This window comes from Taeniopygia guttata, chromosome 3 (genome assembly GCF_048771995.1).
Source record: "Taeniopygia guttata chromosome 3, bTaeGut7.mat, whole genome shotgun sequence".
Classification (NCBI taxonomy): Eukaryota; Metazoa; Chordata; class Aves; order Passeriformes; family Estrildidae; genus Taeniopygia; species Taeniopygia guttata.
Genome location: NC_133027.1, coordinates 103,085,234 through 103,111,288, shown reverse-complemented (window position 1 = coordinate 103,111,288; position 26,055 = coordinate 103,085,234). Strand labels below are relative to the sequence as shown.

Here is a 26,055-nt window from a genome sequence, read left to right as displayed (position 1 = left end):
GAAGATTCACCTACATAGTAGTTACTGTAGGGTTGTTTGAATAGCTGTTTTTTCAGAATAGCTGTTTCTGAACAACCCAGTGCAAGAAAACCCAGTGCAATAAACCCAGGCTCATTCAAAAAGAATACCTTATTCTGATTAATCTCAGTACTGTGCAATCTCAAAACTGACTTTGTTTCAGGAGTTGATTGGGTTAAATCAGAACAGGTGGAAGAAGAGCGTCCACAAAGAGAAAGATAAGGAGCATTCACACCCTCTCTTAATCAGAATGAAGTGGTAAGCATGGGCAACTGTCCCACTGGAAAAAAATAGGAGTATACAGATATGAGTCTGATTCAAAGGTGCAGCATGGCCCTCCCAAGCCCCACTCTTTCTTCTAAGCATGTGACAACTGGATGAGTATTCGTTTCTCCAGTCACTTGCCTGTCTTATGCAATGAACTTTGTTCTTTCACACTTCTGGTGATTGTTTTCCCCTACTAACTTGTGCAAACATCAGCTTTCTCTTTATCACTCTTCCAGTCTTGCTTCTTCAAACAACTGGATGTGTACAAACAGCCAATTCCTTATGATGTAACACTTCCAATTTTCACATAATTGCCTTGCTGTCAGCTACCCGCAGCAAATCAGTCCATTCAAGCAAACAAGAACTGATTGCAGTTATGTCTGTCACAGGTTGTTTTCAAGAATCCAAGGGATCTCTTGATCTCAGTGTACAAACTATCAGCTCCTCTGTCAGTGAATCCATGGAAATCAGCAGAACAAAAATAACAGTGGCACTGAATAATTCAGTAATACACTCTGACAATATCTGCTAAACTCCTGTCAACACAGCCTACCTTGCTGTTGCTGGAGCTGGCTTTACAGTCACAGGGACTATCAGTATCTGGATTTTGGATACTTAACACCTTTTGCAAGAACAGGAATAGGAGAATAAACTGGTATTTTTATCATAATGATGTTACAACTAGAGGGATAAAACCCCAAGCAAAACAGGTTTGTCACAGTTATAAGCATGTGGATGTAAGAATGATCAGCTCTCCTAGGTCAACCTTGTCTTTGCTGCTTGGGTTTGTGCCCATCTCCTCCTCTGCCACACTCACAATACAATGTGAGAACACACTTATGAGGCAACCAGGGAATTACATAATTTATGACCCAAACAAAAAAATCCAGGGATGGCAGAGAAGTGGGTGGTTGAAGATGCTTTGCCAAAGGATTCAGTCATTCTTCAGACAAGAGAAGTAAACCATAAATCTGAGTGAAGTAATGACAGAGTGGCTTTGGTATTAATTTAAGTGGAGCTACCACAGTGGCTCTTTAATGTGAAGGAATGAAGCACTTCCTTGGCTGTTTTGGGTTTTCTATGTAGAATCTCCTTAGCTCATGAAAGAGGAGAACCAGAGGTGGTTGTCTCATGTTTGGGCTTTCTACAAATTGGATAGAAGATCAAATGTAGTATAAATATCTGTAACCCAACTAAAAACTGAATAACCTGAGCTAATAGGCAAAAGACAAAGCTAAACAAATTCAGTAAGTCAGTCTTTTCACAGTGTCCTAACTCTAGAACAATTTAGGTACAACTGTAATGGACCTGTAATCATGCAAAGCATTTAAATCAAGACTAAACAACTTCAAAAATACGAAATGTTGTAGATTCGGCAGAGTTAAAAATATTATATTGAAAAATTAAGATGGGGTATTCAGACTCCATTTATACATTTATACATAATGCTTTCTGATCTTTGAGACTTTGTCTAGCTGCACAAGACTGGAATTAGTCCCTGGAATTTTTCCATAATGCACCAATAAAGATGGAAAGTTAGTTATTCTGATTAGAAAAATACATAATTCAGGCTGAGGCTTAAAAATTAAAGGTTATCTTTGATTGCAATGTTGCTTTTTTCCCTTCTGGGTTCATGCTGCCCTCATTTCAACAATGCACTATTCTATAAAACAATTGACATGAAATGTTTGAGTAATTTTAAAAGAAATTACATATGGACTCTTTCATGTTTGCTTTCCCCTCACCCATGCTTTGCATTGTATTTGGCATTTTGTGGAGTTCAGACGAAGAGCAGTTCATTATGGGTAAAGCTGCTCTTTGAAGGACAACACATGGATGCTGTATAGTAGCACAATGTATTTTATTTATTGTAGTCTGGGCCATACATAAATCAGAGTGGGAAAAATGCAAACCACTGGGTTCCAAGTTCTGTGAAGAGAAACAGTGACAATTTTCACTTGGAAAACTGTTTAGGTCAGCTTCAGGAGGGAAAGAATGGAATTTGATTGTAGTGGACCTGAAGATGAACACCATTTCTCATTTACTGGCAAATAAGTATTTGTGATGAAAAATGTTTAATATTTGACCTTGAGGAGCCTGTTCAGAAGAGTAACACATAAATCCTAGAATACCCAGCTACCAAATGCTTTTGGCAAACCCCTGGCTGGAAAACATCTATTTCTAAACAAAACTTCTTAAGAAATTATATACCACATGCAGAGAGCAACTAGAACATATTTCAATGCCATGATGGTGAGTTTTTCTATCACCTCAGTATCCAGGTTACAAAGTGGACACTCAAAGGTAAGTTCGACCATACTGGAGATTTCAGCCAGGTTCAGTGGCTGCAGAAACAACTGTGCCAGAGAAAGACTCAAACACTCCCTGAACAACAAGAAGCTGAACTCTACTAGAAGCCAGCTCTACACCTCAAGAGGTATCTTGACAGCACAGTCCCCTTGGTGGCAATGTTGTCCCCACATGCTCACATCTGTCCCCTCCATGGTTTTGGTTCTAACCATCTGCTGAGGCAGGGAATTGAGGAAATTCAATTTTAGGTTTTCTTGGCAGTTAGCTTCCCCAAGGGACTATTAAGTGAGTGCTGTTCCCAGCAGAAATGCTTGCCCAGGCTTGCTGACCGTGCATCTGTACAGATCCTGGGAGTGCCTGCTCAGTTTTGCCCAGCAGGGCTGGCTAGCCCCAGTCACTGTCAAGTTGCCCTAAATCCAAACTGGTTGGCTGCTCAGAGCTGAGCAGGAGAGGCACAACTTCCAACAGAGCAGCAGTAACAACTGTTGGATACAGCAGAAGCTGCTATGCTCAGTCCCAAATCCCACTTGGCAGTCAAAGGGTAAACACTGAGGACAGAGACAAGATGTCAGGAATCACTATCATCTGCCTGGAAAAACCTCTAGGATACGTAAGGTGGGATTTACATACATATATAGGATTTGGGAATAATACTTTAAAAGGTTTAATTTGATTATAAAACATGGAGGTCAGAGTTTCTGTAAATCCTTTAGAAGGAAAGAAAATTCAGAGGTATATCTTGCTGACAATTTGTATCAGCAATTTTTCTATGCTTTTGCAATTTTGATTTTATCACAACAAGGTCACGACCGTTGGACATATCAGTTCATTCTCCTGGACTCTGAACCAGGTTGACACCACCTTCAGATGAAGAAATAAATGCCTGGTGGCCCACAAAACAAGTAGTTTCACTAAACACATATCTTCTGAAAGAAGAAAATCTCACGTGCCCATGAAATATTATTCATCCATATGGCAAGCCATTAGTGTATATCCTCTCTAGGTAGACATTTACAAGATACAGGACATAGTGGTTTGGCTTCAGAACAAGGAGGAGGAAAATACTATGGAAGAGTGGAGAAACACTAAATCCTATTGTTGAAGTGTCTGACGACTCTCATGTATTACAATAGGGTTCATATCTATTTACTCTGCAATGTTTTTTAGAAACTGCATGGAGGAATCCTGCATAAAAATCTGACTGAAGCAAGACAGCTTGTACCCAACAAGGTTGCTATAATAATTAAAATTAAGACAGAATTAAATCCCAAACCTACTTATTTTAGGTTATGTTTCTACTACTTCCATCCACTTCAATATCCAGAAGTATTTTAAAATTAAACTAGCAGATTTTTTTTTATATTCCTGTTTTGCCTAAAATACTAGATCTATTCAGGTAGTCACTTTTTAAAAATCCATTTTTTTAAAGAACTACAAAAAAAAAATGCCTGAGGAATTCATAGGATGATGGCCTGTAATTCAGCAAACAAGAGAAAGCTGTCCTGGTCCCTATTTATACCCAAAAGCTTCTGCTAAAAGATGCAACATGATAGTAAGTACTTTTCTTTTTAAAAAAAAAAAAACACATTACACATTTCCTTTTGCTTCATAGCTGTAACAAACCTTTTACAAAAGCCATTTACTCTCAAGTAATTTATTTCCTTGCAAAATACAATCTACCACATAATCTACCACATTCAAACCAGTCTCTTTCCTTCTAATCCCTTTCAGCTACCATACTTTCCAATGTTACTGTAAAGTAGAGGTTAAAATTTAAGACAGAAAACATAAGTTAGTGGGATCATATCCCCCTCATATACCTCAATTCTTCTGGAGTGGAAAAAATAACAGGGATTCAAAGGGTTTGATTGGTTTTGAAGTTCATGGGAATGATAACACCAGAAAACAGAATAAATGCTCCAACATAAGATAGGGGTCTTCTACTAGAAGATCCTGGGGAAAGCATGGCTGAGGAATTAGTGTCATTAGCCAGCAGGACAGTGATCTCATTTCAGTGATCTTGTTCTATCAGCACTGGGAACAACTTACAGTGGCAAAGCCTTTAATATTAATATGTAAATAATCTCAAGTGCTTTTTAAAATGTCAGTTGCCTCTCCCACAATTTACAAGGTATTATCTTGTAACTACTGTATTATAAAACTGTTATGAAGGTATGTTATAAGCAGTTACTAATGCCTTTGCTACATGCTGAACTTGTAAGAGCTGACTGGCAATGGGCTGTTACAAATGTCTATTTAGGACAGATGAAACTAATTCTTTGAACACACCTTGTCAGTATTTTATTTCAGTAAAGTGACAAACTTTTGGTCTTAAGCGCTGTAGTGCTGGTGGTTCAAGAGGCAGCTAAGTAGGTAAACACAGCAGTTTACAGGGTGGGAGAAGAAAGGGGATAGCAAGGGGAGTACAGGCATTATGTACTTGATTAAAACTGTCTCTTCTTACACCATAGTCACCATCAGAGGGATGTGGGCTATTTAAAAGGTTTTTAGATTTAATTAACACATTACTAACTTCCCTGCTGGAAGCAGGCAGTCATTGCAGTACTACAGGAATAACTGTAGAAATGCCATTCAACATGAAGAGGGCTCAGATGTTCCTCCAGCAAATTTCTGTACACATATTCCAACACTTACTTTTCAGAAGAGTGTAATGATTTACACAGTACTCTTAAGTAGTAGCAGTTTGAACAGTAGATTAGTAACATAAACTGACAAGTTATATGTGCCTGTCAACAATACACAGCAGATCTGTGTCTGTCTTTGGACTAGAACAGGTGCCACATGAAAAATACTTTGTTTATAAAAAAAATACATACCCTAAGTCAGAAAGAGACCATGAGTAAGTATTGTGTAGAATTTACACACTCAGCTCTCTTCAACTGATAACAGCTTTAAAAATGCGAAGACTAAAACCTCAAGTCTATGAAGGTCTGACAACAAACTGTGTAATCCTGGTGCATCATTGTTGGCATTGGTGAGTCTGGTCTTGATACCCTGGCGTCAACATCCCTCAGGTGCAAGCGCCGCACGCTGTTTCAGTCATTCTGTGGCTTTCTGTGGAAGTATGTGCAGATCTTCCTCATGGACACTGACGTGGCTGCAACCTAGCAAAAAAACCCAAAACTAGCATGAAACACTTTTAGGTGAACAGCTCATATGCTGCAGGAATCTTGAAAGTCTCCCCTCCATCATTGCTCCAATTTGCTCGGCTTCCTAACTAAGAGAGTAAATGAAAGGTTCTTTACTACAATCTGTCTCAAAGGTAACACTGTCTAAATCCTAGGGCTGTCCCACTGCCATGAGAAATGCACTCCAGCTGCAGTTTCAGCTTCCCTACAGCAGGTAAGAGAGCTGCAGATTTTCAAGATACAGCAAATTCAATGGATGCTGTTGGGTATTCCTGGCATCTCCTCAGGCTCTGAGAACAACACAGGAGCATCCCAAAATCTGAAACAGAGCATACTGGGCAGGAAAGGTAATTGTTCTACAGCAATCTCTCTCCAGGGAAAATCTCTCTGTCTTGTGTCTAAACATGTACGGTAGTCACAAGTAGCTGTAGGGTTCCTATAACCAAGATTTCTTGGTACAACCCCAACATGAAGAGTCCAGCTGCTATAAATAACTTCAGGACTGGTGGTTTGCCCAGTTCATATCTGATAGAAGTGTTGGAAGGGATGAAATCAGGTAAGAAATGAGAGAAGCCTCAATGATGCTAACAATTTTAGCATCAGATATTCAAGAGTTCAACTAAAAATTGATGATTGAAAATTTACCTAATATTTAGTGAAATGAGACTCTATCAAAGACACTGGACGACTTGCGAGTCCAGTTTCAGGGACAAGTCAAGTTTGGTTTGTTTTAAAAAACATAATTGTAATTTCCTAGCTAAGCCCTCATGCAAATGCTTTTAGCTGCTTTAAAAGCTTAACTTGAATTTCAGATCCTAGGGTGAGCTCCGTGCCAAGCTTCCTGTACACCAAAAATAAGATGGTGTAGGTCAAATCCTGCCCTCTCACTCTTGCACACTTCTTGTTTTCTTCTAATTTTTCACTGGAGAAACTGAAGGCATTTATTTGATGCCCTACAGTTTTAACATGGGTAACAAATTCTTTTGCTACCTGAGCTGGAAGAAAATTTAGCTCTTTCTTCCAATGTGGCTTTCCAGTGACATAAACAGGAAGATGTGATGGTGAACACATAAACAGGAGATCTGCCAGGAAAGCTGTTGGCATTATTGTGCCTCTCAGAGTAGAGCTGTATTTAAGAAAACAGCTACATCCTTCAAACATCCAGCTGGGAGCTGCAAGGATCTCTGAGCTCCTGTGTGCCTTAAGTCCCTTGAAAATGAAGGACACATCATAAAAACTCTGTTCCTGCGTGGAGAGGATTAGCAGATAAAAGCATTAATGAATCCGGCTTATTAGGCCAGAAATCATCCTTTTTGTCCATAGTCAAAGGGATCAGGTAATTCTTTGTGTCTGAGCAGGAGGGAACAAACAAAGGGAGAGTGGCAGCTAGGGATAACTTATTTCATGATGTTGTTGGCTGCCCTACTTACAGTTTTTGGCGAAGTGGCCACTGCCACAGGCTCTTGTCTTTTGGCACCAGGACTGCAGGATGACAGGGAGCTGTTTGATGTGCTCTGGCTGCCAGGTCTGCCAGTCCGTAGCTTCTCTCCCAAAGCAGACAACCAATTTTTTCTTTCAGGAGAACTGTTCTCTTTATCTGCTACCTCCGTGTCTTTCCCACGTGGAGATCTGAAATGATGGGGGGAAGTTTGAATGCCTGATGGATTAATATGGCTTCCAGAAAGGGAAGGCTCTTTTGGGCTGTGGCTGGAGCCTTCATGGTCATTACAGAACTCAGCCAGGCTGAGAGAGTCTTCATCAGAAGCTTTCTGGTCTGGAACCAAGTGACATAAATTCAGCTTGGATTTCTTAGCTGCATGGTCCAGCTCAGTCACACAGCTACAGCCCTGCAGACACTTCTGCCCCGCATCTGCCTCCTTGCTGCAGTCAAGCCTTCTCTTGGCCTTCTTTTCAAACTGTGAGTGTGGGACTTGAGGAGGGCAAGCAGCTTCCAGGAGACCCTGGCTGACTTCTGCCAGGGCTTTTCTAGGAGAAGGAGCCTTTTTCTCCACTTCTGGAGGAGAAGAGCACGGAGTCCTTGTAACCCAGTGTTTGATGGACATTTTGGAGGAAGGGATCAGTCTGGGGGACGCACAGGGGCTGGCTCCAGGTGGCTTGGCTGGGGTGGAGGCTGTGGCAGTCGGGGTTTTGAGAGCGACTGTGGGAGTGTTGGTGGGCAGCGGAAGGTCTCCGGAGTGAGTGGGAGCACAGGCAGCGGGCCGTGGTGAGGAAATGCACACGCTGCCTGCTGTCACAGCCTTGGCAGGAGGGCTTTGTGGGCTGGCTGGTGGCCCTGAGAGGGGAAAAATAAGTAGTGTGATGAGGAACACAGAACAACAAGTTAAGCACAGTCTTTTTAAAAACCTCTTCTAACCAGGAGATGAATCAGCGCTGACCCTGTGGGTCAGATATACCCTTTTGAACTAAGAAGCTGTATAAATCCCTCTGATTTTGGTTAAACTGGTACAAGTCTGTTATAAAATCCTGTATCACACTGATAAAGCATAATGCAGTACATTTGTGCAATGTCTGACATCTATCCCTTTGGCAGTGAGTGCTCTTACATGAGCTACAGCCATAATGAACAGACAAAACAAAACTTTAATCTTCCAAGTGTATCTAGCCTTGCTGCAGCTTTGGATTTTGCTTTTCCAGACAACTACCTGGCAAAAAGGCTGGTCCCCACCTATCCTGCATATTTAATAGCTCCATAACTGAGCTGAGGGACAAAGTTACTGCAAGCAGGTCCCACGGTTAATTTCAGTACTAAGGAAGCCTTACACTGTGATGCCCTAGCACATGAATAGTGCTCCTTGTCAAGTGTTACTGGCTGCAGATTTTAAAGATTTTTTTCAGTGAAGAACATACTTTCATTTTCTTGTCTTTTTGCTGGAGGACTTTCTGCAATGTTGTATTAAAATACAGACAGGAGTTTTTTACCACACCCAGGGAAGGTTGAGAAATTCTTCACCTACTGAGCAAGGACTTAATTCCAAAGGAAATAAAATCTCTCAACAAATGATTCCTGAACAGGTATTTCACAGTGGCTTCTGAGTTCACTAGCCAAGATGCAAATGCTCCTGTTTGTAAAAGAGAAATTTTGAATACTTAGAAAACCAGTCAATTAAATGGGGTAATGCCTTAAGTTACTCTGTGCACTTCCACTGCTGGGCACAAGAGCACTAAAATTTTGTGTATACCAGGGGTTTAATCCAAACTCCCCACTCTGAGCACTAGCACTGCACTATAAAGCACTTCATTAGAACAATGAGAAGTCTAGTGTGAACAACCTGCCAGCTTCTTTACAATGCTGGGCTGTCTCACAAACAACACGTTGAGTGAGCACCTACAGGCCTGGCTATATACCATACTAAGCCTCTTCTGATCCTTTTACTGTATTATCTAACTAGTATCCAAAATGCAAGTACTGCTGCATGAGAACAAAACTGAATAGGATCCCATATTAAAGGATCCCACTACAAATAACTTCAACAAAAAAACAGAGTTAAAAGCTCCTGATAAAACATCCTACTTCATAACAACTTGCTTCAATCCGGGCTATGCAAATATAACTGCCAAGATTTCTTCTCCTAATCTTTGGTATAATGAGCACTTACAAGACAATAATAACTCATCTGGGAAATTAGTTGCACTCAAAAATCTAAGCTCCTAGAGGGGAAGGAAATAGCAAGCTCAGCAACTCTTGATCCATAATGACTATTACAAATTCACTCAGCAGAAATACTACATGGCTAGTTGGGCATAAGCACTCTGAATCCCAAACCAGTCTGAAAATTATGCTATGGACTCACCAGAAAATGGAAAAAGAGTTATCCTGGGAGTAGGATGAGTGTCATGGCAAGAAGCAAACAAAAATTTGAAATAAAGAATATGAAGATCAGGTTTTTTTGCCTAAGACTCAATGCATTATTCAGGTTTCAAGCTGTTTCTATTTATGCAGCCACTGCACATGGTACAATACTGCAAATACCTGCAGTCAACCTGCATCACACCAAAGCAGGTTACTTTGGATGTTTCCTACCTTCTCTGCCACAAGTCTTCTGGAGTGGTATTATCAATCTCCAAATTTAAGAATCACAAACTGTCCATGCACAGGCCTGCTCCAGAAATTTGGTTACATAAAACCACAGAGAAAGTAGTACAACTTAAAGAAACCACAAAAGTAATTGCCAAATGGGAAACTGGTTGCTACACTTGACTATATAGGTCAAAATCAATACACAACCTCGATCTCACAATTTGTTCATCTGAAATAGGTGGGGAACTACCTAGAATCATCCCAGCAGGTCTGAAATAGTCCTCTGCTTGCCAGCTCTGAATTAGTCTCTGCAGATAACTCCTATATTCTAACAGCACATGTTTTGTGTTCAAGAGCCAAGGTCAGCAGGAAGCCTGCTCTTGTGTTTGCAGTGTCTGTGTACTTCCTCTTCCCTCCCATGTTACTTTAATGCAGCAAGAGCAAGGAGAAATAAGTAATTTTTTCTGGTATTATTGCCAAACCTGACTTGTAACATTTTCATGTATAAGATACTTTAGATTTCATGTTTGTAGTCTAAACCTGTGCTTACTTCTGTTTTCCTGGCAGTAAAACCTGAAGGTATTTTTGAGCCCTCTCCGAGGAGGCTCAAAAAACAAAACAATTTGCACACACAAAACGATTTTGCACACACAAAACAATTACCAGCTATGTAGTGGTCCTGGCATTCTCCCTCCCATTGTCCTGCAAACTTCCTGCTAGACTTGTTGCTCATTGGCGAAAGGTTAGAGGTAATCCATTAGTGGGATTTGGAGACCTTCAGCCTTTATTTGTGCTAGCCAAGATGAAATTCATTTGGAGGGTGGCTCGAAAAGATAGGTGGAATGCAGGAAGTCACAGCAGCAGCTGCTGGGAAGCTATTGTATTCTTAGCTTCAGAGTCTACAGAGGAGCTCATCTTACTTCACTTTGGGGGGAGGGCACTTCTCCTCCTTTCACCTACTCTACTGCAACAAAATGCAGGCTATAGACAAATCAAAGTTAATATTATGATCAGGGTTCCCTTCCTCTGCTCTAGGGTACTACCTGCTTAGTGACTCCCTTCTCTACAGAGCCCACATCTGCTTGCCAGCTCAGAACATGCTGCATAACTTTTCTGAGTGCCCAGGCTTTGTAGAAAGGTACTGGATTTGTTCACTAGACTTAACACATGAATAGATGATCAATTCTGGGACATTACAATGATCACAACTGTCTAAATGTTGTTCTGAAGTGCTTTCACTACACAGCATTTCATTTGGCTGTATATGGTCAGTACCACTGACTGAAGCTGAAGAAAGAGAGACAATGCTGATTACTGCACCTGAGAAATCACTCTGTGCACATTTCAGCTATGGGCAGAAGCAAACAGGTCAGACTTCCAAGACTTTATATGTGCTGTCAGCCCTTTGCTGGGTAAACTACCAAACTGAAAAAAGCATATGATCTTACTGCTCTCAGTTTAGTATTCGATAAGGAAAAAAAAAAGTGAGTTTCAGTGACATCTCCTTTGGCTGTACAATTACTGAACTCTGCTGAAACCCACTGAAGATCTGGATGCCCAACAAGCTGTGTCAATGAATATTTGCTCTGCAGTCTGGCCACGCAGACTCTGCCATACTTGTAAGCTGCTTCAGCCAGCTTGTCCTGTTGATGGCAGAAGTATTTACAAGTAGAAGTGCTTGTCTGGCTATGTGAATAATTGTCTAATATGAGAAAAACCTCAGAAGGCTATTAAGACAAGCCAAAGGCTTTTGTTGGTACAGAGAACAGACAAAATTCAGCAGCCATGTTGCAGAGCAAGATATCTCAGCTCAGGGGCCTTACCTGCTCCATGCTGTTCTTCTGGTTTCTTCTGAGTGACCCAACCCACCAAGTTGGTTTTTCTGGATACTGATTTCTCTTCCTCAGGACAACGTTGTAAACGCCAAATCCTCACAGTGTTGTCATCAGAGCACGTGGCAATCTAAGTATAAATTTGTGTGTTAGAGTAACCAGGGCACATCCTATGGATCACTGGCTGAGTGAACTGAACAGTTTCATCCAACACACCACACCAATATGAATGATGGTGAAGCTTGGCTGAAGGGGTACAAGACAGGCCATTATACAATGAAAATAACCCAATTCTATTTCATTATTGCACCAGGCAGCAGTATTTGTTTTAAAGCAGGCAAGGCTGCTGCATCCATGTGTTTCAGCTCTAGAAATCTCCGTCACCACCAACCATTTGCTCCACATGGCTATGTGAGAGACACTGGCACAGCACATTTTGGGATTTCAAACCCTTGGTAGACAATACCATCATGATCCTTTGTGCTCCTGCATCTTAATCTGCCTCTTTTGCTGAGGACATCTTCTGCCTGGGGACAAACATTTGCAGCACACTGAGAAGGTGACATTGGATGGCCGCTGCATGAGCTGTGCTATCTCTTCAGAGTCAGATGTCAGCAGTATCTGGCAGAGAACCCAGCTCTGCCAGGAACACAGCTCTAGAGCCCTGCTGCAGCATCACATGCTCCAACAAGATCTCTGGAATCCTGAGCAAAGGAGCAGCACCCATCTAACCCACATTTCATGGGAGATTAGCTGGTGACTCAGCAGGGAATCAACCAGTAGAAAGAAAAAATATATGCTGTGGTAAAAGTTCATAGCAATCAGAATGGGGAAAGTGTCTCTACTCTGACTTTTGTCACACCAATGTTGTCCCTACCAAAAGCAACCTTGCTCCTCAAATCACACCAAGCAGCTTCCTGACCTGTCTTAGCTCCCTATTTTCCACTTTTCCTCGTGCTTTGGCATCTGAACAATGGCTGACTATTTCTTCCCTGTGTCAGTAACAATTTGAAAGGCTGAATTGGTCTGCATTTCCAACACATCTGATCAGGATGCTGGGCTACTTCTAGATCACAGATTTCATCTGAAATGCCAGTTCTCATATTGTGCATCTTACAGAACGAGAACAATTCCTGATGTTTCCCTGCAAGACTCCCACCCTCCTACATTGTAATGCTTTTTTGAAGCCCTGGTGCTGCAATGGAAGCTAGGGAAAGAAGCTGACTTCCTTAACATTGTGGGGTGGAAGAAACTCTGGCTCTCATTAGGACACTGCTCAGGATTTTTCAGGGTTATTTCTAGTTTTGAGCTAGGCCAAACTTTTGAACTAACTTCATATTCCAGTTGTTTTCCTTTTAGTGAGACCTGGTGCATAACTACTGACTCAATTTCACTTCACTGGAGGCTCTTTTTGTCACAAAAGCAGCTCAGATTTTGAAAAGAGGTCACAATGAAAAGAGTCCATATGTTTCTAAAGGGTATTCAAAACTTCTTGCCACTCTGTACAAGACTAACAGATGTATCAATGGTCAGAGGGAAAGGAAGATGTGAATATGGAACAACAAAACAAAACTTTGGCTTATGTAAGTCCTGATTTCACTGTTTTGTTCCTTATAGGTAGTATCAAGCTCTGATCAGGAGAGGTCTTTACTGATTTGCAATTTCTTAGGATTTCTCAGCTAGCCTAAATTACCTGAAAAGAATAAAAAGGTTCTGATACATTGTGCTAATATGACAAGGTTGGATTACTGTCTCCTAAATTAACATTTTAGAACTGATTGACTAAAAATTTCCTCCCAAAACAACAAATGCTGCTGCCATTTTGAAAAGCAGATATTGTCACATCAGATGTATTGTTTCACAGTAAAAACCATTTTGCAGGAGACAAACCTTAGTGAAGTCTGAAGGACACCAAGCAACGGAGGTAACTTCCTGAGAGTGACCAACGAGTATCCGTGGAGGAAGGCTGGGCTCAGAAACCTTAAACATTCCACAGAAAAACAAGCAACAGTCAGAAGGCACACAGCCTAATACACAACTGCAAGAAAAACCCCACATCCCACCTGTGAAATAGGTGGATACTTCCCAGCTTTCCTTTATGAAATGCATAAACCAAATGTGCTCAGCCTGTCATCATGAGGCAACAACTGAGGAAGTCCTAAGCAGCAGCTCATGGAAACTTGTTCAATTCCTGCTACACACAGGAATTCTGCCTCCAGAGCTGACAGCCCAAAGCATGAAACAAGCATTTTAAATACCTCTACCTGTTCCAGGTTAAGATGTTGGGAGGCTCTTATTTTGAATTGGGTTAGGCAAATATATTCTGCTGCTGTTTTACCAATGTCCCAATCACAGGTCAATGGTTTATTAAAAAAATGAAACCACTGGCAACAAAATCCCATAGAAGAACCTCCACTGGCTTCAGAACTGGCATTTGTGCAACTGCCAAGTGCCTGCTCCTCCTCCAACCAATCAGCTGGCCCAGAGACCCTCTTAAGAGTTCATAGGAAACCTCTCTCAAGCATTCAACTGATCTCCATTTCTCTCACACTCTTCACAAAAATCTTTCTCCTGTTCTACAGTATTGCTACTTATCTTTGACTCCAGCCCCTGTGAGTGACAGACAGAGCTGAAACCAGCATTAAGTGGCCCAAAGGAGAAAACACACACAACAGAGATTATATCCAGGTTTTGCTTGCTTTCAGCAGGCAGTCCTTTCTGGAGCTGTGAGTCACCATCCTTTACTGTCTGGGAAAAGGAGTAGACATTAAATATAGGTTTCAAAGGAAGATTCAAGACTTTGGGGAAGGCTTCTGATTTACAAACATTTTTCTCTTGTAGATCATCTACCACAGCCTGCAAAACTGCAGCTTCAGAACCCAAGTTGTTTTGATACAAACAGGTTCATCTTAACAGGACCCTTTTTTCCCCCTGGCATGATAGAGGCAATCACTTGACTAAATATCCACTAAATGCCTTGGTCAGAGCATTCCCTTCAGTGCCAAAACATGCAATGGAAATTAAATCCCTATTTAGGTAATAAACAGGAGAACACCTTCACTTACAATTAATACCAGTCTTGCTATTATACATTCATAGCAGCCATAACAGTGGCTCAGTAGCCACTGATTGCTGGAAAGCAGAGTAAGGGAATTACTCTTTCTAGGACCCAGTGGTTTTACACCATAGCAGTGTAAATTAAAGGAACTATACCAAATTTACATTACTGTGAAATCAAGAAGAGTGCAGAGTTATGGCTGTGTCCACTGTGCTTGGCAGAAGACTCTCAGGCAGTCTGCATGTTAAGTCAGGATTAGCCACACACAGGCTGCTTTTTGTGCCCAAATTGACAGGATACTGGGGAAGTGAGGCCTATTGTGGAAAGGTTAAAAAGAGAAACCTAGGAAATGAGACCTTTTTTAGTTACTCTCCTCACTGGAAACAGCTGTTACATCCATTTTCAAGATGCAGCATAGAATGGTGTCTATGGCTTGTCCATGGGATACAGAAGCACCTCCTTTCCAGGGCTGGGACACACCAAAGTGTAACTTGATAGGTTTCCTGGGAGTGATCCACATCAAAGGATTGAAAGAACAATGGAAGAACAAATCTACAAATGGTATTTTTTTATTACCAGGAAGGTACCTCAGATAGGTACCATCTTTGTGGAGAAAAACCTCTCCTCTTCAGCTTGTATAATCTTATGGTTGTTCAAGAGTGAGAGTTCATTAATTGATGAAATTTTAATTAAAAAAAAACAAACCCAGCACAACAAAGGAAGTATTCATTGCCTGGAAGTGACTTATATATGAAAACAGACTGAAACAGCATCCTTGTCAGCAATAACTTCTATCTACAGTGTTTCTCACCCAAACACAAACTTAGCACTGCTGCAAAAGTTTCTCAAAGAAATCGTCTAAATGGAAAAGGTCTTCCTCTGTATTATATTCCTCTCTAGATACAGAAAGAGCTCTTCATTAAGATCCTTACAACATTACCTGTTAACTACTCATGCATCATCTAACCATGGTTTTCTTTACAGCATAGTAAGTCCTCATGCCATGAAAAGATACATATGTTTCAGAGTCAAATCTGTCAACATTTAAATTAAGAAACCTCTGAATATGACAGATCTTGAAAGAGACAAATGCACTGGAAGTCCCATTTTCTAATATGACTGTGGTATTAAAATAAAAAGTAACCATCTTATTATTTATTTTATAAATATCCAATATGATCTGTCACTCATATGTGATAGCAACAGAAGCCTTCTGTACATGAATACATATTAAATGTGTTCGAATGCTTAAATTTTGAGATATAATTACAGCCTTGAATACTCTCAACTGAGTCCCAGCCTGTGTTCCAAGAAAGTATCTAAACACATGAATGCAGAATGTGCATCTCAAGTTCACACTGGCATTTTTGCTGAATTTTTACAGAACACGAGGAAGGTTACAGCACTTGGCATAAGTAATCCTGCTACCACACTCCTGCCTCCATTGAGTGAGCAATTCAGCTGCTTCCAAGTGTTCTCCAAAATAAAGAGGCTATGTGCTCAAAGCACAACCTCAGCAGGCTGACCCTCTCCTCTGAGAGGTTTGTATCTTACTTTCAAACTCATTGTGAAATGGATGCACAAGTCAACATTCCCCAAAAATTATCCCAAACCTGACATAGGCAGTCACCTGTGGTTTCTGTCTATTCTACTTCAGTAAGTCCACTCTGTTCCATAAGAGGAACATGAAGAACAGAACTTGAAGCATGCCTTATTCTGAGGTGCCTGCTGCTATTTTGGTGATATTTGCATATCCTACACGTCACTGCAAAGATGTTAAGCAGTGAAGTCCCTCAGCTGTCAGACAGTGCTTTGGAATTTTGCTAAAGGCTCTGGCTGAGCCCTTGCTGTAATACAAAGGTTTTAACTACTGTAAATTAAGCATGAGACACAGCTATGTCTGAAGCAGGAGTGGAAAAGGGAGAGGTGGAGGGAAAGAGTGCCCTTTAAAATAATTAAACTTTTAGGTTTCTGCTAATGTGCTCCATTGCTAACTATGAACCAAGAACTGTCTGTCTACTTGTCATAGCTGCCTGAATCAACGGGACTGAAAGAGGATTTTAATGCCCATTAAAACCAGATTAAGAACAGCAATTTGCAATAAGCAGCAGTGATGAGAGATGTACTGATGGCAGGAGGTTAGCTCTGTTTTGCATTAAACAATTACATGAAGCCTGGACAGCAATATACACACTGCAGGCCAGGAGCTAACCCCATGCTGCTTTGAGTAGGATTGGGAAGCAAGGAGTGTTCTGTGTGAACATGAAAAGCAAAAGCAGCTCTGCCATTGCCTCACCTTCCAGATGTACGCATTGCAGTCACTCGAGCCACTGACCAGGAACTGGTCATCTGGGCTGGTGCTGGATTTGATGTAAAAGGTTGAATTCTGGTGTCCACTGAAAACTGCCACTGTGAAGAAAAAATAAAATAAAATAAAATAAGTAAAAGCCCTGGATAGCATAGCCCTGGAGTCAGCTGTGCAAGGAGGGCTGATCTTACAGGCTTTTCCTGCCTAGCCACATATCCTTTGGAGAAAGTGGTTGCACTGCTCCCTTGCTCTGGGGCTCTGGCAGCAGGAAGTTTTTATTATTCAACTGGAGCCCTTCAGGCTTTCCAAACAAACCAATGGAGTTTCATTAAAGCTCTACCTTGACCCATATCACAAGCAGGTTCAGCCCTCAGCTGGGCTGCCCCACTCCCCTGGTTCAGGTTCCCTGTCTCTTCCTCCCTCAGCCACCATCACCAGTCCTGCTCCATCAACAACCCCTGCAGCCGGAGCCCTCTTCCACACAGGTGGCAACAAAGGCACCAGCTGCTCCTTCCTCCCACTGCCAGCAGCTTTATATTATCAATAAAACTTGTATTTATAAGTCATGCTCTCCTGCATTTAAAACCTTAGTAGTGTTTGCTAAAGCCTTGAAACCATCACGCCACATGGCTGACATTCCGCTGGCACCAGAGTGCTCGGCTGCACCATGTCCTGTCCTCTCACGGGGCACAAAGCACAGATTCCCCAGGGCAGCCCCAGGCTGGGCTGCCTCCCTCTCCTCCTGCCCTTTTTAGCAGAGGCTCTCGCAGAGAAAACAACCCACACACCAAGAGGACGCGTGGCCGCCTTCAGTAGCCTGTGAAGAGTTGCAAGACCACTTGGATATTTTTTTGCCCACAGCTCTTGCAGTGCAGTGGCCATCAGACAGCAAATCCCCCCTGAAGCAGGCAGCAAGTGCTGCTGCAGGAGGATTTCCCGTGGAATGAGAGCCGCCCCAGTGCTGGATAGGAGCAGCTGCAGCGGCGCTGAGGCGGCATAAGGGCGGGCGGGCGCTGCCCTCTGCGGGAGCCGCGGCACAGGAGCTCCATGCAGCTGGAGCTGGAGCCGGGGCCGCTGCCTCGGCTGCTCCATGCAGCTGGAGCCGGGGCTGCTCCGTGCAGCTGGAGCCGGGGCCGCTCCCCTCGGCTGGGGCCGCTCCCCTCGGCTGCTCCGTGCAGCTGGAGCCGGGGCCGCTGTCCTCGGCCGCTCCGTGCAGCTGGAGCCGGGGCCGCTCCATGCAGCTGGAGCCGGGGCCGCTCCCCTCGGCTGCTCCGTGCAGCTGGAGCCAGGGCTGCTCCATGCAGCTGGAGCCGGGGCTGCTCCCCTTGGCTGCACACCCAGGCAGGAGCTCCGTGAGGAGGCCGAGGGCTGCGCAGGCCAGAGCCTGCTCCTGTAAGGGACATCCCCACAGAGCATCCAGTGGCAGCACCCGGGGTCAGCTTCAACAAGCAAGCTATTAATATTTACTACTCACAGCACTTCTCTGCTCTGGAAGCATTCCCACCCACCAGACTGCCTTCCTGAAGAGCAGACAGAAGGACACATTGTTCATTTCAGATAACTGAGAGACTGAGAAAAGGCAATGGAAAATAATTTATGTGTCTGGCTGGAATGCATCTAACAAGTTTTGCCACCAGCCTATGGCAAAGCAGCTTCGTGCACCAAAGGCTCGGGGCCATCTTGTGCACGTAAAGGTCACAGATTCAGAGCTGAAGGAATCTGAAGGAATAAAGCACCTCAATATGCTGTGGATCGTTTCTTCCAGAAACTGTGTTATAAGTTAAACTGAAAAGACACCTTAAAATATCTGAAGTTACTAGGTGATCACTTTCAGTGGACTAATATCTAAAAGTCTAACAAATCGGTGACTGCCAGTAAGCAGAGGGTTCAAACTTGCTTCAGGCTGGATAGCAGCCATTCCTCACTGGATAACTAGAGCTAACATGCAAACTACCATCAGTCTCTGTCTGGGTGAACCTATATCTGCTATTAATTTTATGTGGATGGCTTAACACAAAATGTGGATCTGTCCTGCATAGCTTTAGAGATAAGAGCATGGAACAGGTTTCCTCTGAGTGTTGAACCTGGTCTCTGTCTCTCTGTGTCGGAGGGATAAACTTGCCTTTCTACACTCTGGAACATCTATGTTTTTTGCAGCTATTTCCACAGATATCATGCTTACCTGGAGCGGTCCTTAAACTTGTCATATTGAACATGTAGATACTGTCATCAGTGCAGTTAGCAAACAGATTAGCACCAGTGGAATCCAAAACCAGGCTAGAATATCCTACAGAGAAAGAGAGAAGTTCTTCAGAAGAAAAAAATTTAGAAAAGAGACATTCTCAAATGCCCAGAGAAGGAAATTTGGAAAGGATCTGTAGCATGTATGAGATTGTCATGATAAAGTTTCTATGTTTGACAGAGCACTTGCTGAAGAAGAAATGTTTCTAGAATAACATCTACATTTTCTACATTTCCCTGAGGATTCAGGGAAAGGATTTAGAAAGGAATTGCACCTTCAGAACAGGCAAGTGATTTATTTGACCGTTTCAAACAGATGACAGGAACAACCAATTGTAGAAGCAGAGACCTCATGCTTTGATAGAACAAGCCATTCTCTGATTTGCTAGTGATTCAGGTTCAAGAAAAATCTTTCCCTGCAGGCAAATTATTTCCCAACTACCTCCTTGGGAGTGACACTGACCATTACCACACTGATCAGACCAGTCATCAGGAATTACTGTGTTGCATCAGAGCATTGTGAGGCATTAAAGGCACAAAGAAGACACAGAAACATGAACAAGTGTGCTATCATTTTTCATAACAGTTTCAAGAGGTGATAATATGAAAACAGTCCAGTCTGTTGTCTTTGCAAGATACAATGCAAAGAAAGTTCAATCTGAATTTTAGTCATATATCAAAATGACTAGCTAAATTCCTCATCAAGAGCTCTACTGCTCCTCAACTCTGTTTATGAAAATACACTGCTGAAGCTTCTGCAAGTTTTTGTCATTGGTGCGGTGATATAAAAGTCAGGCATGTTTGCTCTTCAACTTGAAAATTTGGTATTGGTAATCAAAATACCCTGCAGAGTTTGCTAGTCTGATCAACAATTGGCTATAAAGATAAATGTCATTGACAGTACTTCTTAAATTCATTCTGCACTCTCACAAATCCGTGTGCTGTGCTCACCAAGCTTGCGAGTGCTGGTTCCAGGGTAGCAGAAGGACCTGAGGGGCAGCGGGTCCTGACGGAAAGCAGCGTAGTTCCTGCGCAAGTCCCACACTTTGATCACGCTGGAATAGAAAAGCACGAGTGTCTCCAGCTTCCAAATTTCCCTTCCCATGCTGATAAAGCCTTTTAAGAGCACAAGAAGCCAGGCTGCTCATGACTGAGGAGTATCCAGTGCTAAGGAGACAACAGCTGAGCAGGAGCAGCGCAGAGCCGTGCTGAAAGCCAAACAATTGCTCTGCTGGCCATGGGTGAGGAGGCAGCACTGACTTCTGTAACTAACACAAGGTAGAACAAGAGCCTAGAAGCCAAATTCCTTCAACTAGTAGAAGGAAATATGTAGATGCATTTTTACTTCTGACAAGTAGTTTTAGTCTGTAGTTTTTAAAATTAAGTCTTCCAATTTTTTTACTTGCTCTTTGGCAGCAAGTCTCTGTCATGAACCATAGGCAGGACAGTCAGTCTTATCTGCCTCAGAAAGGCTCTGACCACATGGAACCTGCTAAAGAATCGAATCCAAGAGGATCATTTACATGCTGATCAATAAGACAGTTTGCTCAAGCTCCAAGATGCTTGATCCCTCCAAGAAATCTGGCACCTAGGAGAATGCATCTTTTGTAACTCAAAGCAACATTTTCTGAAGCATGCCTACGCATGTCCAGGCCCTGACCACCCACTCACATCCATAAGGCTGTCTAACAATAGTCTGTCTATGTGTGGTCTCATAGGTCCGTGAGAAAAGAGAGAGGGAAGAATTGCTCTCATTCTGCCCCGTAGCTAAGATTAAAATGAGCATTTAGCACATATCACAGCTTGTCCAGTACTGCAATCTCCAGTAAGGAAGTAAAGCCAATGGAAGCTGGCAGCATAGCTACTGATTCCACCTCGCAGTAGCTCTAGCCTTCTTGGCCACTGATTGGTCTTAGAGAGAAAATCTCCCAATCTTTTTATGCCACTGAGCACACAGAATGGACAGGAAAGCAGGCATCCTCCCTCCTTACCCATCAACAGCTCCTGCAGAGATAAGAGTATGTTCATCCTGAAACAGCACCACAGTTACACTCTGCTGGAAATCCTTAAAAAGAGAAGAAAAAAGAATTTTATTTTCTTTTAAGGTCAGCAAGATCTTGCTGCTTAGTTCAAGGCCATGTGAACACAGTGAAAACCTCCTCCTAGCCAGGCAGCAGAACATAGAAACAGCAGATGTTATTTAGGACACAACAATGCTTTGAACACTCCCACCAGAGAAATTGCCATTGAGAGATAAGTGTTTGGGCAGCAGTTTGAGATTACACCTTTCAGCTCACAGGTAAGAGAGCTGCCTTCATCCCAAAGTTTAATAGATTAAAAATGATCTAGTCTTCCTCCAGTAAGGCAGTAATTTGTCTGGTCAAATTAAGGGGGTAAAAAAAAAAAGAAAAAAAATTACAACTCTCCATATCTCTCTCCTCGAAAATGGAATGCTGGCCACTCCTTTCCTCCCTGGGAAGGGAAAAAAATCCTCCCCTGTATTTTCACACAGCATTTGCCCAATGTTGGCTTTTATGGCACGTGGGCTGTTAGGCAACTAAACAATGTCTAAAATTAGCCATTGCAAATGACCATGACAAAAAACCCTATCCCTGCAAAGATAAATGGAAGCACTTACCACATACAAGCCACACATTTCTCACTACATTTACTTAGGAAGAATTCTGTGAATACCACTGTCCCCAGAAGAGACAATTTGTTTGTTGCCCAGATACCCACCACCAAGGGAGCAAGTCCTCTCAGGTTCTGCCTCCTCTTCTTCAGTTTGGAGGGAGTCTGCTTCTCAGCCACATTGTGTGCTCCACTGATTTGATTTACCTGCCTGTAAAAGCCATCTGAAAGAAATCAAAGACATCTCAATTAGTAGTTTACATGCAATTTTGCTATCCCTTTAATAAAACAGGCATCAGCTTGGGATTAGACCTAAAAGGTAGCTTAGGTTAACCTTTAAAATCATTTATGCATCCTGAAAACAAAAATTACGTATTTACAAAACCAGTGAGAAAAACACAGTGCAAAAAACTGCAGCCGTCAGTGTAGCATGGACATTGAAACTAAAACTGATCTAGGCAGGCTGCCTTTGGAAATTATTACCCCTTTATCTGTTTTTCACATGCATCCTGGTCTGAGTGTTCAACCCACTCATCCCAAGCAGAACTGCACTCACTGGAAGATTTCCAGTGCTTTTCTACTCTATTTTATAATTTCCTGTTCAGCCTTTTCTCTATTACCTTTAGAAATGTACTGCCTTACTAGAGTAAGGCGACAGTTCTACTTTTCTTTTTCCTACACCTTCCACTTCAATCATGTGGAATCAGTCAACTTTTTGTTCACTTGCCTGCTTGAAGAGCCAGGGAACCTGGGACAGATGGAAGAGTAAGACATGTTCAGGCAAAGAAACTGGTGTGGCAGAGCAGGGAACTGGGAAATGGCATAAGGGGAAGGGGCTGGAGAAGGAAAAGCTCTAGGAAACAGAGGAGCAGAATATGCTCACATATTTATAGTAGTTTTTCCCACCATATATTCAGTTGCTACCAGCACTCACAAGCTCTTTTTTCCTACACTTTCTGCCTTCCTTCCTACTCTGGCAGGAGCCTTGCCAGCTTTTCCTCACCCCTCTGGATGGCTCTGACCTAAGAAATCTCTCCTATCTCATCTGCTTCTGCACTGCCCTAGCAGGGATGTATTCTATACAGCCTCATCTCTTTACCTACACACATGGAATTCTCAAACCAGCCCCTGATGTTGCACATCTGGGACTGCTGCAAAGTGGAGAAATGTAATATACATAGATAGCAGAGATACCTATTCCATCCTCTTACAGCACCTAAAGCAGTACAGTTATCTGAGAGTCCTCTTCTGCCTACATTGTAATCAAAAGTATCAGTCCAAGAAGTCCATCTGAGCAGTCCTTTTACATGAGATACCTAGCTTTTTTGATACATATCTGAAAGTTTATTTACCTTTCTTGTTGCACCTGGTATCCCAAACCATGATGTTTCCATCTCTCCCTCCAGTACAGAAGACAGCTGCAAGAAAAAAAGTGTTATTAGCTTCTAAAAGCATTCATTTAATTAACTGAATGCAGTACAATGCCACCTATGTACCTCTGGCTCTTCTGTCCCAACACTTGTGATGCCAGTCCTGGAAATATAAAACTCAGGCCATTGTTTTGCCATGCTTTTTGACTTGTTCCCTTTCTCTTACTATCCTTTTTTTACTCCCACTAGAGAAACCAGCTTATGGAAACCATAATCACACACTTGGGTATGGAAGCAGATATCCTATCTCATCTCTGCCCAAGATCAGAAATGTGCAGATTTTAGCATTAGGACACCATCAAGTTCCAACTAGACAGTTTTGCTTTGCTGGCTGGGTCACTGCTCAGGCCTGTGCTATTGGTACCCCTCAGTTTCCAAAGCCCTTTTTCAGACCTTAAATGTACTTTGCCTGGAGTAAAGAAAAAGGAAAAAACAGACAACAGGGAATACCAACATTTACCTTTCTCAAATCTAGAAAAAGCAACTGACTTGAGGCTACACTGGTGACCTTTGCATATGCCAAGAAGCTCGCCAGCTCTCACATCCCACACCTTGGCTGTCTGATCTCCTGAAGCAGTGACCTTCAGAGGGAAAAATAAAAAGCTTAAGTCATTTTCTGTACACAGTTGCCAAAGCATTAGAAAATGAGATGGCAAAAGACTACTTACAATCCCGTGTTCCCCTGGCACCCAGGCAAGGTCGAACACAGCATTTGAGTGAGCCTGCCATTCTAACAAGAAAACAAAAGCCAAGATTAGTTCAGTGCACTGCAGCATGGTATTTTGCAAATGACATCTGGACACTGAAATCAGAAATCTTGTCAACAGTTTGCCTTAGGCATGAAAGACAATACAGAACAATTCATCTGCTACTGCAGTAAGAGTACATTGTGCTGCTGCTTTGTGAAGAAGACTCAGTAAACTATGCAGAAGGAATAAAGTACTGCCTAAAATTTACGTTTTAAGGACTTGCAAAAAGCTCTCTTTGATTCCAGTAAATCCCACACTTGTCATGTCAAATGAAGATCACCTTCTATACAACATTTACCTTTAAAGATGAGCTTGCTGGTGGTCTGTGATTCAGTATCATACAGTCTAACAAACCCTTCTTCATTTGCAACTGCCAGGACGTGCTCCAAATTTGGGGCTGAAAAGAAATTGATGAGTATTATATTATGGAGCTAATACAAAATCCTACCCTTGCTCTTTGTGAGAGCCACATATGTTTTAAAGAGGGAATGCAGCAAACATAAAGCTGTGAAATAAAGCGCATTTACATAGCAACTTAACTGTAAAAATACAGAAATACTAGCAAGCACTTTTTCTAGATGTTCTGTTCTGGAATGACTATACATGGGCAATCAAATGACTCCAGAAACAACTTTTGAGATAATACCTCTTCCACCAGCTATAGCAGTTTTCTAGTTACAGTTTCCTATCTCTAGAGCACCTATCATCTACAGCCTCCCACATTTTCCATGACCTGACTTGGAAAAGAAGGAGGCCACCTTAGAGAAATGTAAAATCTCATGCCAAAACTAGAGTACAATGAATGAAAAAAATTTGCCCTAAAGATCCAGGAGCTCCATTGCTTACTCCTTTCCTCCATCATGGGGAAATGCTGTGTGCAACTCCTGGTGACATCCACCTCTGATTTCTACCTAATGTTCTCCACTCTATTATAGTTTTTATATATTTTGAACAAAGCCTAGTTTTTTTCCTATGTAGCCTCACACTGTCTCCAAGAGGACACACCTTGAAACACACACAGAGATGAAACAAAGAGACACTAAAATAAATGCTTCTTTGAGGGAATACTTTCCATCAGTCTCTAGGTGCACCACGATCCAAAGTTTATCACGTGTAGGAGCAAGCACGTTGTAGGAGCAAGTTCACACTTTAAAACAAGAAACTGCTGAAACAGAACCTATACCCTGGCCCCTCAAAAGATCTTTAAGGAGGTGAATTTACCTGTAGAAAAGGTGCAGCCGAAAGGAGGGACCGGCATTCCCGTTCCCCCGTACGACAGGTGGTCATCTTCTCGGCTGCACTGGTAGCTGTCCAAGAGATGCTGCAGGGGAAACGCTGAGGACCGGCCTACAACGGGACAGACGGACCGTAAGCGTCTCAGACCCCACAGGCTCGGGCGCCACGACCGCAAGGCGGCCGGGGATGGATGGGGACGGGGGGGCGTGCGGGGAGGCTCGGTACCGGCGGGGAGGCTCGGCACCGGACGGGAGGCGCGGTACCGGACGGGAGGCGCGGTACCGGCGGGAAGGCGCGGTACCGGCGGGAAGGTTCGGCACCGGACGGGAGGCTCGGCACCGGACGGGAGGCTCGGCACCGGACGGGAGGCGCGGCACCGGCGGGGAGCCTCGGTACCAGGGGGGAAGCGCGGTACCGGACGGGAGGCACGGTACCGGACGGGAGGCGCGGTACCGGCGGGGAGGCTCGGCACCGGACGGGAGGCGCGGTACCGGACGGGAGGCGTGGTACCGGCGGGGAGGCTCGGCACCGGACGGGAGGCGCGGTACCGGACGGGAAGCGCGGTACCGGCGGGGAGGCGCGGTACCGGCGGGGAGGCGCGGTACCGGCGGGGAGGCTCGGCACCGGACGGGAGGCTCGGCACCGGACGGGAGGCGCGGTACTCACGGGAGGCGCGGTACTCACGGGCGGGCGCGGCGGCGGCGCGGCGGAGCAGCGCTTGGCACAGCATGGCCACAGGGACACGGCCGAACCAGCTCCCGCCAAACCACCGGCCCGCCAAGCGAGC

General features: G+C 43.2%; 1 protein-coding gene across 1 annotated transcript; it reads right to left on the bottom strand.

The window, feature by feature from the left end:
* Positions 1 to 2,129: 2,129 nt before the first annotated feature.
* Positions 2,130 to 26,044, bottom strand: DTL (denticleless E3 ubiquitin protein ligase homolog). Its single transcript, XM_030269091.4, has 15 exons — positions 25,953 to 26,044; positions 25,254 to 25,379; positions 24,331 to 24,429; positions 23,952 to 24,013; positions 23,744 to 23,864; positions 23,206 to 23,271; positions 21,962 to 22,077; positions 21,214 to 21,287; positions 20,174 to 20,277; positions 19,164 to 19,268; positions 16,970 to 17,082; positions 13,506 to 13,595; positions 11,607 to 11,745; positions 7,175 to 8,037; positions 2,130 to 5,720 (listed from the first exon to the last, which is right to left on the bottom strand). The coding sequence occupies exons 1-15, from the start codon at positions 25,996 to 25,998 to the stop codon at positions 5,652 to 5,654; spliced, it is 2,193 nt and encodes a 730-aa protein (XP_030124951.4). The 5' UTR covers positions 25,999 to 26,044; the 3' UTR covers positions 2,130 to 5,651.
* Between the last annotated feature and the right edge of the window lie 11 nt (positions 26,045 to 26,055).

Coding starts and splice junctions, on each gene's coding strand:
- DTL (XM_030269091.4), bottom strand. CDS start 25,998: ATGCTGTGCCAAGCGCTGCTCCGCCGCGCCGCCGCCGCGCCCGCCC. Junction 24,014..24,330: donor CAGCAAGCTCATCTTTAAAG/GTAAATGTTGTA, acceptor TTTTCTTGTTAG/AATGGCAGGCTCACTCAAAT. Junction 22,078..23,205: donor TACCAGGTGCAACAAGAAAG/GTAAATAAACTT, acceptor GATTTCTTTCAG/ATGGCTTTTACAGGCAGGTA.